This window comes from Girardinichthys multiradiatus, chromosome 10, assembly GCF_021462225.1.
Source record: "Girardinichthys multiradiatus isolate DD_20200921_A chromosome 10, DD_fGirMul_XY1, whole genome shotgun sequence".
NCBI lineage: Eukaryota > Metazoa > Chordata > Actinopteri > Cyprinodontiformes > Goodeidae > Girardinichthys > Girardinichthys multiradiatus.
Genome location: NC_061803.1, coordinates 11,171,122 through 11,186,808, shown reverse-complemented (window position 1 = coordinate 11,186,808; position 15,687 = coordinate 11,171,122). Strand labels below are relative to the sequence as shown.

General features: G+C 37.4%; 1 protein-coding gene across 5 annotated transcripts in view; it reads left to right on the top strand.

Moving 5' to 3' along the window:
• The window catches only part of LOC124875076 (adenosine kinase-like), a 205,049-nt gene that overhangs the window by 173,317 nt on the left and 16,045 nt on the right, over positions 1 to 15,687 (top strand). For 4 of the 5 annotated variants that reach the window (XM_047376896.1, XM_047376894.1, XM_047376897.1 and 1 more), the window contains 2 exons: positions 3,653 to 3,688; positions 8,901 to 9,015. In XM_047376896.1, coding sequence (XP_047232852.1) covers positions 3,653 to 3,688; positions 8,901 to 9,015 — 151 coding nt within the window. The remainder of the gene's footprint in view (positions 1 to 3,652; positions 3,689 to 8,900; positions 9,016 to 15,687) is intronic. The other variant, XM_047376895.1, reaches the window with a different exon arrangement.

Genomic DNA, 15,687 nt, shown 5'->3' with positions numbered 1-15,687 from the left:
ATATCAGCCCCCTTTGTTAGCTTCAACTGCTAACAGGTAAGGACACGTGCTTGCTGCTAAATAATATTTACCCAGAAAGGTTTAGTTTTCAATCCAGTAAATAATGTGTCCCTAACATCATTTTACTAAATTTGATAACTAAGTAAACACCATTAAGCCCATTTCTCCAGAAAGATTTGGCTCTTTTCCAAAATATTCCCTTAACAATATTTCTTTAAATATTATTTTAATAAACAAAGGCAGCTAATGAGACCCTGTTGAGAATTAGTCATCCAGAAGGTTAGTTTTATTCAGCAGATCATTATTTAAAACATTATTTCATTAAAATAATATTTTATCTGATCTTGCATTGTGAATGGTTGTCTAAACGTTTGCTGATTATTGCCTAAGTTAGTTCCAAGACTAACTTAACTTCATTTCTAGATTCTTCAAGATAATCCTTGGTTCTCAAACATAAACATAACGTGGTAATGTTGCATCACTCTTTTTGGTCATGGTTTCCAATCATCTTTAATCAACTTGTTAATATTGTACATAGCCCATTAGACTTCATTATTCTTTAATTTTGCTTGGTAGTTTAGTTGGATTGTTTTAGCATAGTAAAGAGTTTGTTGACTGAAATATTTTTGATTTTGAGTTGACTTATTTTTGTTAATAAATTCTTGTATTTTAAGAAATTGTGTGAATTCATTCCATGTGTGTGGAGAGTTTATGCTGTTCAATAATGTCAGAGCTCGTCTCACACCTTTCTATTTTGTCCTAATACCGCTGCCTTACTGGGCTGGTATTCACAGGACAACCCTTAACAGACCGAAATATTATTTGATACAATATTAAAATATTAATATTAAATATTAAAGAATATTCTCAGATTCATAATCATAACAATCTAACTAATGATTAATAACACTGACTATCGCAGAATAAGGAAAACATACAAGGATTATTACACATTTTATGACTGTAGCATAATCACATTGAAAACATTTTTAAAATCCATCTCTTAATGTCTGTACCTTTACTCATTGAGAGAAAAAACATCTCTGAGATGTGATTGATGTTCACAATATCACTGCAAAACACTTATTTTCACACATTAGCAATGACCATAAAATAAAGCAAATTGAAGAATTTTAAAGGTATGCATTATGTTTTTTAAAGAGAAAAAAAAGCAAGAAAAATTTCCATAGCTCACTTGCTGAGAATTGTGGCATGTTTTGGCATCTTGAGCGCGACCAACTGAGACCATCTGTCTCAAAACTCTCTTCTGTCCTACCATTACAAATGTAAACACTCGGCAAAACATTCCTGTTTCAAGTGAGCTGAAGAGAAGAGAGAACAATCTAATAGATATTGTGCACAGAAAAATGGTCAAAGATCCCGCTTTGTGAATATAGAAATAGAAACTCAGTGCTGTTTTGGCACAACTGGGTTGTACAAGATGTTATGAGGATTATGGCAATTCTTGTCAATGTGGACATTTATCCACTGCTGATTAAATATATTGAAAGTAAAGGTAGTTTCTTCGCTAAAGTATGTAAAAATAAAAATGTATAAATACAACAACGTTTAAAACTTCAATCACAAACTGCAGTATTTAAGAATAAAATCTAAAAATACCAACAAAGACTATAGGTTACACAAAAACAATTTTTCAAAAAAGATGGGGATGCAAGTTTCAGAGTCTTAAGGTGATTGTTGAAAACACTATCGCCTTTAGTTTTCAGCCTCGTAGCGTTGCACAGCAACCAGGCCTTGGTTACAGGACCTTAGGGACCTGCTTGGAACATATTAATTTCATGGTGGTGTGATGTATGCTAGTGCTTCTCCATTTAGAGCACTATAAGTAAGAACCATGATATTATGATGTACTGGAAAGTGAAAGGGGACCCGGTGTGGCCAAGCTCGTGTGCAAGTTAGAAGCCCTGGCATTGGAGTTTTGAACAACCTTGAACAACCTTAAGACTAATTTGTTCAGGCAGGTGAACAATGAGTCGCAAAGATCAAGTCTTCATAAAATTAATGCGTCAATTACAATTTACAGTTCTGACTGTAATAGGGTAGAACCAAACTTTGCAATATTTAAGTAATAAAAGCATCAGCGATCCAGAGATTGGACAAAGACATCTGATGCAAAGGAATACCCCAAGATTGTTTATAGAACATAGCATAAGAAGTAAGAGGACCAAGAGTTTTCATTACCAGGGATATGTTTTAATCATGGTGGCGCAGTTTGTAGCACCATTGCCTTGCAGCAAGAAGGTCCTGGGTTCGACTGCCAGCCGGGGGTCTTTCTGCATGGAGTTTGCATGTTCTCCCTGTGCATGCATTGGTACTCTCTGCATCCTCCGGCTGTCTCCCACAGTCCAAAAACATGACTGTTAGCCTAATTGGTCTCTCTATATTTCCCTTAGGTATGAATGGGTGTCTGCATGGGTGTTTGTCCTGTGTGTCTCTGTGTTGCCCTGCGATGGACTGGCAACCTGTCCAGGGTGTACCCCACCTCTCACCCGTAGGCTGCGGCAGATAGGCACCAGGTCCCTAGCGACCCTGTATGGAAGAAGCGGGTATAGAAAATGGATGCACGTTTTAATCAATGATTTTTGTTTTTGTTTAGTTAGCTGAAGAAAATTTTAGCTATCCAAAAAGTTAAATAGTCTAAGCACCTATTCGTGCATGTAGAAATGCAGCTTAAAAACTGCATGAGTCTTAAAAAGGCTGTAGTATTGAATATGGACTACATAGCAGTGATAAAAAGTATTTAGAGGTGCTCAAAATGTGTCCAAGAGGGCAAAATAGAACCATGAGCTACACCACAATAGAGTGGACACGGAGAAGATTAGTGAAATTACACATCTTTCTGAAGGGATGCCAATAGTACCACTGTATAAAGCTGACAACAGATTTTTACATATAATAAATAATAATACACCTAACATTTTACATCTCACTGTCTTACACTGTTTTAATTTGGTTAAAATTACCCAAATTATTTCTATTTGCTAAATGCATTTTGGAGATAGTTTTTTTTACTTTCATCAAATTCAGAAGCCTACATACATTTCATTAGTATTACAGTGAAGAAAAAATAAGTTATGTCATTTTACACAATGTATGCAAGTATTTGCGTTCAGCTGTATATCTTGACAGCTAAAGGTTCAGTACTTTTTTTGGCAAACCTAAAAAAGATTTGAAAGTTTGCATGTTAAGGGAGCGATTCAACTTAAACCAGAAAATGTATTGGTATGTAATGTGCACCTGTTCGGAGTCTAAAGCAACCTACATGCACGGGGCGCTGAATGCCTGCAGATTAGGGGATTCCCACATACCAGCACATATTCATGGTTTCAGTGGTTGTTTCAAGCCTACAGGCTGATGTAGTGTTATCTCACGCAGCCACGGTAAGATGAGATGATGTCTGATAATAGTTTAAATGGGGTGGGCTGCCTGCCTATTAAATCAGAAGCTGGCAGAGCGATGCTAACTCAGGTTACTTATTCTCATGTGACATGTGAGGAGCCGAGGGGAAATGAGATGTCTTCACTTCACGTCTGTGGTTGGACATTGTGGTCTGTTTTGTGACTCTGTAATTAACTGCTCATTTGTGTGTTAATGTGTGTGTGTGTGTTTGTGTCTGTTTTATCTCTTCCAGGAAGCGGCCACATTTGCCAAAGAGTTGGGCTTTGAGGTGAGTTGACCGGCAATTTCACAGTAAAAAAGATCCTAAAGGTTTATTTTTTGCTGATAATGAAGTTCTTTTTGGACAGTGATTGATGTGCTATTATACTCTCCAGGCCTTGCAGCAGTTGCTATGGAAACCAGGCAGTCGTCATGGTTTCTTTGTTCAGCCCCGCTCTCTGTTATGACGCACTCACTCGGTCTGCACCCAACATCGCCTACAGATGTTATTTATTGAATTTTGAAAAGCCTCTTGGGAAGCTGAGAAGTTGGGCACGGTTTCAAGCCTTTTTCTGCAGGCTCAAAGCTCATCAGGTTGCCAGGTTAAAAAGCCTCCTCATTATCCCAGTCGCACTCAGGAATGTTACTGTATGGCTTCTCCTCACTGCTATACCATGACACCACACGGAAACACTCTACTTTAACACCCAAATTAAAGCCACTTGTTATAGATTACAGAGATGGAGATTGCAGGGCTTGTTGGGGCTGGCTCTTAAGTGTAAAATGAATATTCCCTGAATCTCTTCTTCACTTGTTTTTTATTTCTTTTGCATATTTCTCGCATCTCTATTTGAATGCGAAAAAACACAAATAGCTAGGATGTGTGTTTTTTTAGGAATTTAAATGCCATCTTTCAGAGGGAGAACCGCCTTGAATATGGCCCTGCTCTGTGTGAATAATTGTCATCCAGAATCACTAACGGTGTGATCAACGTGACTGGAATAGAAATGCAATCCTGATGGCAGTGACAGGTTTAAGAGAGGAGACGGGATGAAGGCAGAGGGAGGAGGAGGAGGTGGTAATAATGGAGGGGCCTCATGTTAAAAAAAAAACTGCACAAAGGGCAAAGTCAAGACTCGGCGAGTAGTTACAGTTCTTTGACATTTTCTGTGTCAACTTGATTTGGCAGAACACTCCGTGAAATTGCATTGGATGAATGTGATTTTTTTCTAGATAACAGCAGTGGTGTGTACTGTACCTACTGCATTTCTGGATGTTGTAGCTGAAAGATGTTTTCCTCACATTAGTTGTTGACGGGGTTTTTTTTGTCATTTTCTGTTGAGAATGGTACCTTCCCTTGACAGGCTACATCTTCCAGTACAGTTTCCAGTGATGAGGTTGGGAAATGCTGTTGTCCATATATGTATGCAGAATGGAATAGATTTACAGGGTTCCTATGCTGGCTGGGGAAGTCTGGAAAAGTATGTAATTTAAGTCTTTAAGTGTTTTCCAGATAAGTTAGGAGAATGCTTTATGAAAAAATGTATATTTCCATATTTTTTTCCAAGCCCATTCTGTCCGTCCACCCGTCCGTCCGTCCGTCCGTCCATCCATTAATTCATGATGAACATATTTTAAAAATGGCTTAATAATTACTAAAAACTGTGAGTTTGGAAAATGATTAATACCCCCCAGAATTAAAAACAGTTTTTAAGAAATAATGAAAGATTGTTTTACCAGGAGAAAATCTATTTAAATGTTATTTTGCTTGTTGTTTACACACAAGGTTGTCCTTCATAATCCTTGTTTGTTCGCTAGTTGATCCCACATTAGATTCTTTTGTTTTCGGAGCAATCTTTGCAGGTAAGTTTGGCCCACATAAATCATTTTTGTTACAATCCAGACAGTGGATATAGGACATTTTCACTTGTTTTTTGTTTTGACTGAACTTTTAGATGTAGCTACTTAACATAATCAAGCATCCTTAACAATTTCCATGTTGCAATATGGAGAACATATTGAATTAAATTTCCAGGTTTTTTAACAGTTGTGTTAATTTTCTTTAAGACGTTCTTAGCTGTGTTAGAATGTAACTGAAGTATATTTGAACAACCAGTACCTGAAGTGTCAGCTGGATTCAGGACTGCTAAGAGGGTTGAGTGTTTATTACATATCTTTGTCAAAGATTAACCTCTGATAATTTTCCAGATTTCCTAAAAGCAGAGCAGTAATCAAATCAGTGTGAATGATGTGGGTTTTCTGCCTTTTTCATTCTAGGTTGGGAGAAAATTCTGTTTTGTGTTTTCACAAATAGAATAAAGATTTGATAAATCTTTAAGTGTATTTTTAAATAATCTTTGTTCCGAGTCAAACCATCCAGCAGTCCTCTAGGGTGTTATTTTGTATTCTCTTCACTCTTCTTTCTCTCCTCTATTCTTTTCTCCTTCTCTCCCTTTTTTTCTTTTTGCCTGACTTCTCTCTCTTTCTTGTTTCATTTTTTTTCATTTTGTTTCCGTCTCCGTGTCCATTGCAATTGAAATAATCCCAAAGCAGTTTCTAATAAAGTATTTTTTTAATATATATACATCAAGCAGAGCATTATAGCGTTAGCCGTAATGCTCCACTTGTGAAAGTAAATCTTTTGGGCTTCTTCTTGGTACTCAGGCAACAATTCTGAGTGCTACTCTGCCGAACAGGACACATTAAAAAATAAAAATAAAAACATCCAGTTCAGGGTTTATGTACTGTATTATGAGTATGTAGTCTTTTAGATTTTGTACTAGAGATGATCATTTGCACTTCACTTATAAAAAACTGTGAAATATCCCTTCAGCACCAGTGCCAAGCTCTGAGGCAGATACTAACTTTAGAGTCACTAGTTGCTAAAGGTTAGCCACTTGCGGTGTTCCAATGCTTGTCTAATTCTAAGTTGGTCCTCATGCCAACAAAAAATGCTAGCCTTTTGTGATTTCACAAGTAAAACCCTAACATACTCAACAAGAACAAGGAAATTTGTTCTCTCTCCCAGAGCTGCAAGAACTAAATTAGATCATTGTGTCCTTGCAGCTTGCTCTTAACACATCTTCTGGGCAGAACTGTTTTCCTGCGTGGTGTCTGAAAACTATTTATACTATAGTTAGAGAAGGAGGGAACTATGAAATGTCCTGAAAGAAAGAACTTTGTTCTTTCCACCCTCAAGTAAAATACCTAATTTCTCTGTTCTTGTATGTATGGGCCTTTAGACTCTTGTGCTACTTATAGGTTGTGTTTTAAAGAGTAAAACTATCTAAATCAGGTTTTATCAGTCAATAATCAAATAAAGTTTAAACTGATAAAAAAAACTGTAAAGTGATTCATTAATTTAGCACCAATAGAAAGGCCCAAAGCAAATGCTTACCTTAATGTCCTTAACAGCTTATAGTTGGCCAGTAGCGGTGCTCACTCTGCTTTCACATCATCTGTCACTATGTCACTGTTTCTTTTTTATACTGTATTGCCAAAATATTGCAACATAAATTATTTAAAAGGCCCATAATAATAGCTTAGACCTCGTCAGATGCAATCACAGGCTGACAACAACTGGGTAGTGCTTAACTGTGACAAGAAATATTGTGGTGTTTTAAAGTCCGCCCACAACTCAATTATTTTCCGGTCATACCATTTTTAACTTGACCTTATTTTTATCCTTTCAACACCAACTGTCAAGCAACACGTGGCGGCCACTGATTTATTTGTGGTATTGTTATTTTAAAGAAGCTAATATACTGGAGTGAATTTCTTTCAGCAGTCTGAGTCCTATAATGACAGTGTGGTTGATCTCAGTCCATCAGAAGTCTTGTTAATTCACTAATTAGGCCTTTTTAGTGAAACTTTAATTAAATATTGCCAGCATCTAACCCTCAAGACACAGCGTGATGTGCTCCTAATGTATTCTGAAACACTGTTATCATCACATTATGGATGACTAACCATTGACAGCCACTCTTCTTCAGTATAAATACAAGATAAAGAGCTTGTCCTCCCTGACACAGAAATCAGCAAATCTGAACGCAGTCTCCTGATTGTGATCTGTTTCCTTTAAATGCTCAAAAGAACTCTCTGCATCATGGCTCTAATTGAATCTCTCCCCTGCAGCATTTCTTTTCGAGGAGCCCACGGTGGAGATTATCAGTTTCTCGGTGGCTTCGACGTAGCAACGCAATTTAACACCCTTGTAAAGCTTTCATATTTCACGCTTTGTTGATTTATGTCTGATCAGTCGCCCTGCGATCGTAAATATTGCCATTTGTCAGCCGTGAACCAAATTGACCGTGTCGTTTGTCAATCCATATATCTCTTGTTGTTTTTTTCCCCCCACATAATTTTTTGTCTATACGAAGTTGTGTTTCTGACATGTAAAAAGGAGCAGGTTTAGTTTGCATGTGCTGTGTTTTCATATGTGCCCTGATGCATTCATCTCCACATCGTGCTCTTAGAACCTCTCGGCTCCTGAAGTTGAGTAGAGGCACCTTTATTTTATGTCAGTGAACATAAAACCTGAGGGTGACAATGTGCAGAAGCCCAGTGTGGTTTTGCATTCAGTGCTAGTGGTTACATTCAGTCACAGTGACAAATTGCTCTTTTTTCACCATCGCCTGCTAACAGCCTCTGTATTAACCTCACTATTAGCACTTACTTAGAGTGTTACACCCATTTTTCCCTCAGCCCTCGGTCTCCCCGGACCTCTTAGGGCTCATTAAAGGACGTTTGGGAAGCATTTAGAGGTGTAAAAGCTCAGTGGTTCGAGTGAGGCTGAGTGGCTGGTGTGGGCCGGAGACTATCTCTCAGATTGCTCCCATAATCACAGTATTTGCTCAACCTAAAGTTGCTTTGATGCTTCCTTTGACATAGATGCTCGAAGCAACTGTAATTCCAGCTCCTCGATATACAGAAAAAGCTGTCCACTTCTTTGAAAGACACCAATAAAGACATTCTACCTGCTCATAGTACATCATGATGAGTTAATAATAAAGTAGCACTGACAGGTGTGGGTTTTTTTATCCCTCTCATGATCAAAGGCAAGCACTCCGGAGAGCTCTGTCGTCTCCAGGCGAGAATATCCATTCCGTGCAGATGCTGAGGATAGATGGCCTGTTTCAGGAGGAGAACGATACAGTACATGCACCGCCTATCCCCTACTGCTTGCAGACAGCAGCGTTATCTGACAAAAAGCGTATCTTCACACTCTCATTTTCATCTCACTTAGGGAATATGACATTGTAATATTTTCCAGCCCTCTAGCAACTCTAATGGAAGCATCATCGAGCGCTCCTATTGATCTGTTTCACACCAGCCCATCTGGTTTTATTATCACTTGATCCGTCTGGCTGGATTGGAAAAAACCTAACCTCCTCTCTGTAACAGTTGTGATCTTTGATTGACTTCTCCGAAACTGGTCTTCATGATGCTTTCATTCAACTTAACATGTGCACCCCTCCTTGGTTTCTGTGGTGTCTTCATAGACGGATGACATTGCGGTGATTGCGCACAAGACCCAAAACCTCCCCAAGGAGAATGCAAAGAGGCAGCGATTGGTGGTCTTCACCCAGGGCAAGGACGACACCGTTGCAACTGTTGGTAGGTTTCTGCCTTTTGTCTGCATTGGCCCCTTTTGGACATATTTACCCTTCACTTAAACCTTATATCTTCAAACCGCAGAGAGCAGCTTTAAATAGATGAACAGAGAGGCCAGAATGTTATCAGTAATTTCTTTGAAGTGAAACTCTGATATTGACGCCAGATGTTTAAAAAAAGACAAGAATGCTTGCTCTACATTCTGTCATTTCAGAGCATAAAAGAAGTGTGGGGGATGCAGAGAGCAGCCATTGATTTGTGAAGTACTTCTAACTTTGCCTTGAATACACTCCAGGCCAGTCCTCAGCAATTTTTAATGCTTCAACTCTAACATCCTGCCCTCTTTTATTCCTCTTCCTTTGCCAAATGCTTGCAGAGTGACCTTTGGGAGAAGTAGACAGAGCGTGTTCACTAAAATCAATCCATTTCCCTTAATACAAAATTTATTTCGTAGCAGAAGTGTAGTGATATTAAGTTAACTTATGTTAATGAAACCAATTAGTCTCATAATCCACCAAAATCAATCTAAAGGATGAATCCTACTTTTCCAGAATATGGAAAATTAGGATTCCAGCTATGTTTATTAAAAACAAAAAGAAGAATCAGAAAACTTCTATATATTTTATAGGGTTTAAAGTTTTAGAATCGGTGTGAAGATCAAAAAAATACCTCGGTTAAATGGGAAATACTGACAAGAGCTAATAACTTATAGAATTAAGAATTACATTTATTACTAATAAAACTAAGGTTTAACATGGAATTCTCAAAAGTAAAAGAAGAAAACAAAAACTAAAGGCTAACAAAGACCAATAATATTAATTCCACTCTACATCCAAAATTGCAGAAATAATTTTATGAATGTTTTCTCAGTCTCTCAGAAGCCTAAATAAAAGGGTTTTATGTTAGTTCTTACATCGACTTTAGTCAGAGAGGTGAGAAAAATACAGCAAAGTGCATGTAAAACCAAGATTTACAACAGAGCTGAACAGTACCTTACTTGGTCAAAAATGGGCTGTCTTACACTAACTGAACCAACCAGCATGTCTGTTCAGCGGGCCGTTCTCCATCTTTCTGAGCTTGAGAGGTAGTCAGGGTCTCGTTCCCATCAACTTCCCATCATCAGGTCACTATGGGTCTGACAGGTGAAAGAAAATGTACTGGTCTCTTTTTGCCACAGGCTTTTGATTTCTGGAGCGTCTCCACTTTAGACCCCTTTGGAACCAGGTTAGATATGAAGAAAAATGTGCCCAAAGAAAAGTGGTAAGTGATGCTGTACAACTGGAATTTTGCCCAGTTTTACACAAAAATGGATGAACATAACATAGCGTACAATGCAAACCTTTCTCCAAGTATGTCAGGCACATGTTCATGACCCTGTTATGCTATATTGTTAACATTCCTAAGTCTGTTATATATTTTGTGCCACGGAGCTATCACACACCATGTATATGGCTATAATTTCTGCACTAATGAAGCTACACTCGCCTCGGCATGCTTGGATGCCTGAAATAGAAAGTGAAGTTGAAGCACGACTTATTTTCTGTTTAATTCAGCTAATAATCATCTTACCACTTTATATATATATATTTTTTTATATATATAAAAAGAGTTGTGAATTCCTCACCTTTGACCATAATATATGCACTATTCAGAAAGGGAGCGCCATTGCCAAGTGACACATGTACTTCAAAAGAAGTTATACAACTTCATGTTACGCAAAATCATATTAATTTCCTAACCTTTAGACCCACGCAACACATGCATGCATACATGTCAAGACAGGAAACAGGTTTATTTTAGGAGTCCAAATTCAGCTCACTGAGTACTTGAGCTTCAGGGAGAAGAGACATCACAGGGTCCTGATCAACCAATCATGTGATAACGTGAGAGTTGTATCCCATTAGACAGCCAATAAAGAATAAATTCTACTATTTTTTTAAAACACCTTCTTTGACTCAAAGACACAAACAATCTGTGACTTTAGTCTCAACAACCATCTCATGAATGAAGCTGTTTTTTACATTCCCAAACATGCAATAATTCAATGGAAAAAAAAGGCCACCAACAATCTATATGGTCTGTAGTATATACTGACAGTTACGATTATATTGGATTATATCAAAGCTTTTTTAGTTCCTAAATTAGCAAACTAAGATTATTCATCTAAAAACGTCAAAATGTCTCAAAGAGCAATCTAAGAAAAAAAAAACTTTTTGAGCATAACAACTTAGCAAGCTAATATTTTACCAGAATATTAGTTGTTTTGACTAGACCTTGAGTTCTGCAACAACATTTTTATGGGACCTGGAGAAAAGCAGTTCTTGAAATACCAAATATGAGCACTGTGTGTGCAGTACAGGATATTAAAAGGTAGCGTCATCATAACTGAGCAGGAGTTGCAGGTTTAAGCAGAGTGAAGAGACTGTAGTTTCCAATTACAGCTGGGAGCCTTTGCCTTTGTTTGGAGCCGCAGGGTGTCTCTCCTCATTGCCCTTGTGGTTCAGTTCATTGTAGCAGAGCATGGAGAGAGCTGGCCTGTAGGTAACATATCAATCATCACTGGGGACCACAGAGAGGTACAGTTACAAAAGAAATACAAGTGTTTCTGAACCGTGCCTCCTGATGTTTCCAGAGTTTTAAAATTCATATTAGAATATGAATTTAAGTAGTGATTCAGTTTTATTGTGTGTGCTTTAAATCTTTTTTTATTAGCTATCAGTGTCATTACCTAGTGATACATCAATCAATCAGCCACCGATCGAAATCGCATGGCCTGTAATCTATGTTTTTAGTTGAGTAAAAATCAAATAATAGAGAAAAAGGCTTTCATGCATATTTGGGAATAATCTTGTATTCTCTTCACTAGTATGGTAATTGTGTTTTTAACCTTTTTTGGTAAATAAAAGAAAGTTTGCATACGTTATACCTTTTGGAAAGAAAATTTGAATCCGTGGAAAATCATCATTGTCAAGTAAAACATTGATGGAAGCATGTCTTCTTAGTGCATGATGCAGGATATCAAAAAAGCACCCAGTATTGTTGGCAAATGTCACGATGACAGTAGGACTTAGGATAATTAAACAAGAGCTTAAATCTACAGCATTCATTTCAGTCTCCTTTATATCAGTCATTTATTACAATTTAAAACCCCATATTTTGACACCTGGGAGCCTCTTTGTAATCTTTCAGATGAAGATGCTGCATCTTAGGCCAAACTCAAAATGCTGCAGCAAGCATTCAGGACTTTTCTTTGCTGTGCTGTGAAACAGAAATGGTGCAGGAAACCGAGTAGGAGAACTTCTGTTTGTACATTTGTGGCAATAAATCATATTTACTGTTGGCTGTATTTTTCAAATCATGTATTATTACCTGTATTATATAGCCTCTTCATTTTCTTCAAAAGACACAAAGTTAAGTCTAAACTGCTATTTTCTTATTTATCTGTTAGTATAAGTCCTTTCTACATTGAAAGTGAAGGTTAAATGTCAATAAATGTGACCTTGTAAATTTACCGGCATGAATTGTTAGCATCAAGGTTGCTAATTCAAACATATAGTTGAGATGTTTTTTTGCAGCCTAATTGATTAAATCCAGTGTGCCTGCAAGTGGCTTCATTGCAGATGTTTTAACACTATCTCTTCAGATTTTAGTAATGTGTAAAGCTAAATTTTGAACTAACTTTTTGTTACATAATTTATCCTATAGGGCTAGTAATTAATATAATATCAATATAACAGTTATTGTATTTCTGTCTAATAGTTTAGTTAACCACAAAGTATTAATACCCACTGACTTTATTTTCATGTTACAACAACCAACTTCAGTGTATATTTTGGGATGTCGTGCGATAGAGAACATGAAAGAGTTCATAATGAAGTGGAAGGAAATGACACATTTAACCAAGTTTTGCTAATGCAAATCTGAAAAGTGCGGTGTGCATTATTACTTAGCCCATTTAAAGTGATACCTCCACATAAAATCTGGTGGAAGGAAAATCTTTTCTTCTTTTAATAATAAAAATCAAAAAATTGTGCCAAAAAACCAATTGCATTCATTCCCACCGCATGATGCTGGTGGAAGCATCATGCGGTGACAGTTGATGGATGGATCGTTTTCAATTCAATTCAGGGAAACAGTAAAAGAAAACCTAATAGAGGCTGCAAATGACATGACACTGGGGCGGAGGTTCTACTTACTGCAGGAAAGCACCCTAAACCTGCAAACAGAGCTACAGTGATCAAAACATGTTCAGGTGTTAGAATGGCCCTGTTAAAGTGCAGAACTTAATCCAATTGTAAATCCTGCCACAGTTAATAGATGCTCTCCATCACATCTCCATCATTTTGCAAAACCAAATGGGTAAAAATGTCAGCCTATAGATGTAAATTATCTGTTAGAGACATAACCCAAAAGACCTGCAGCAAAAAAGTGGTTCTACAAGTACTGCTGTATGGAGGATAAATACAAACTCATGCCAATTTTTTGTTCTCGCAAACAATGTACTGTATTATTTTTATTCCCCTTCACTACTATGCACCATTTTGTGTTGATGTATCACGTAAAATCCCAATAAAATACATAGTTTGTGTTGTATATAAAGACAAGTTTGTGGTCGTGATGTGGCAAAATGTGAAAAAGTTTAACGGGATGTGAATACTTCTTCAAGGCACTGTGGTTCATAAATTGCATTTAATTTATCTGAGAGATAAGTGTACAAGACCCATTGTTTTGAGTTGTGTCATCTGACTCATGTTACACTCACTGGACACAAGACACACTCACAAGTAGTCCTGATATAGCAGCTGTGACATGCAACAAAAAATGTCAGCGGCGAATCCTGATGCACTAACACTCGTCAGCTGTCTTGTAGCAGCTGGCTCGGTCACTTAGAGTGAAAACAATGGACGCCAATGTTGTCATTATGTAAATATGCTGCTGCTGCTTTGTTTGGGGCTATAAATAAGTGGTGAAAACAAACCAGCTTTTTCGGGAGTGTTGCGAGGGAGGCATTCGGAATGAGATTAAAATTTTACGTTTTGGCCTTCATGCAAAACTTCCCTTGGTGAAACATGCATAATGCTGGGGGGATGCTTTTCTTCAGCAAGGACAGGCCAGTTCTGAAAAAAAAACTGACTGGCAATGGAGCAGGCTTGAGACTGGTGCAGAGGTTCACCTTTGAGCAGAAAAACATCCCTAAACATACAGCCAAAGTGACCATAAAATGGTGTAAATCAAAGCATTCATGGGTTTAAATGGTCCAATCAAAGTCCACAACTAAATCTAACTAAGAATCAGTAACAATGCATGAAAAAAGATGTTCACAGATGTCGTCTATCCAATCTGACTGAGCTTGAGCAAAATGTCAGTCTCTGGATGTGCAAAACTAGTAAAGACATACACACAAGACTTGCTATTGATTCCACTGCAGATGTAATTGGGTCAGGGGGATAAATACATAAGCACACCACACCTTTCAGATTTTTCTTCAGCTTTAATGTGCTACGTTTTGTTGGTCTATCATATATCATCCAAATAAAATTCTCTTCAGTTTGTGGTTATAATTTTTGAAAAGATTAAATGGGAAATGTAATTCCCTTTCTAGTCAATAGATGATAATACCGATTCTTTTTCCAGTTATGAATTATTCCATTTATAATTAAATAACAAACCATTGTGAACATTGATATTAATAGTTGAATTCCTGGAAGTGAATTTTGAAAGAAGCCTTTTTATCGAAAAGCCTGAGGGTTAAAAATGAATAAGGATCCATCCTTTGTGCTGGAGGTGATGGATAATTCCTGCCTGATTCCCCCATTGCTCCTGCATAAAGACACATCCGTGCGCCACTGTGAACTTTATATAAAATAGATTATGAATGCTGGCTGGATGAAAGACAATGTGTTTCAGATGTCATATACAAAAGCAAACATGATAAATGTCATTGACTGTGCCATCATTGCGGTGGAGCTGTTAAAGCTGTCGTAGGTGCAAAACAAGCGGTTTGTGTGTGTTTGTCTGCATGCGTGCAGGCATCACTATTCATATCAGCCAAATAAATGTCAATGTAGAAAGAGAATTAAAGATTTTCATTTCCCAGAGGCGGCACTCTAATAAACTTGATCTCTCATTTTGTTTGCAATTTGTCCTCCTGTCAGGATTTGATCATTTGCCAGCCTCTGTGTCATGTTAAACCATTTTATAAACCATTTTATAGTGATTAAGGATGGGAGAATGCCTTCCCCTGTGGTATAATTCTCCAAAAAGAGATGTCAATTTGTTATTCTTTTTTTCAGCCTTTTATTCAGACCTTTTTAACACAAAACTGTTTCAAATGTGATGTTTATGAGCCAGGAGCACATTGAAACGGTCCTTTTTTAGCCGCCTCTGACACAGCTGAATTACACCAGGCCTTTGCTTATACATTATTACAGTAATTAAGATCACTATGCTCTGAACCTTTAACAGGGAGGAGATCTAATAAACCATCATTCAGTGGTGGTTGCTGCTGTAATCGCTGATAAGGACTTGATAAAGCCTGACTCGGCTCCTCTGAGAGTTTTAGAGCTCTCGAGAGGTCAAGGCAGACAGATTTTACCTTTGATCTCTGTGTTAATCATGTCAGATGGAGGATGAAGTTTATAGTGAATATGAAGCAATTTTTTTTCTTCTTTTTTA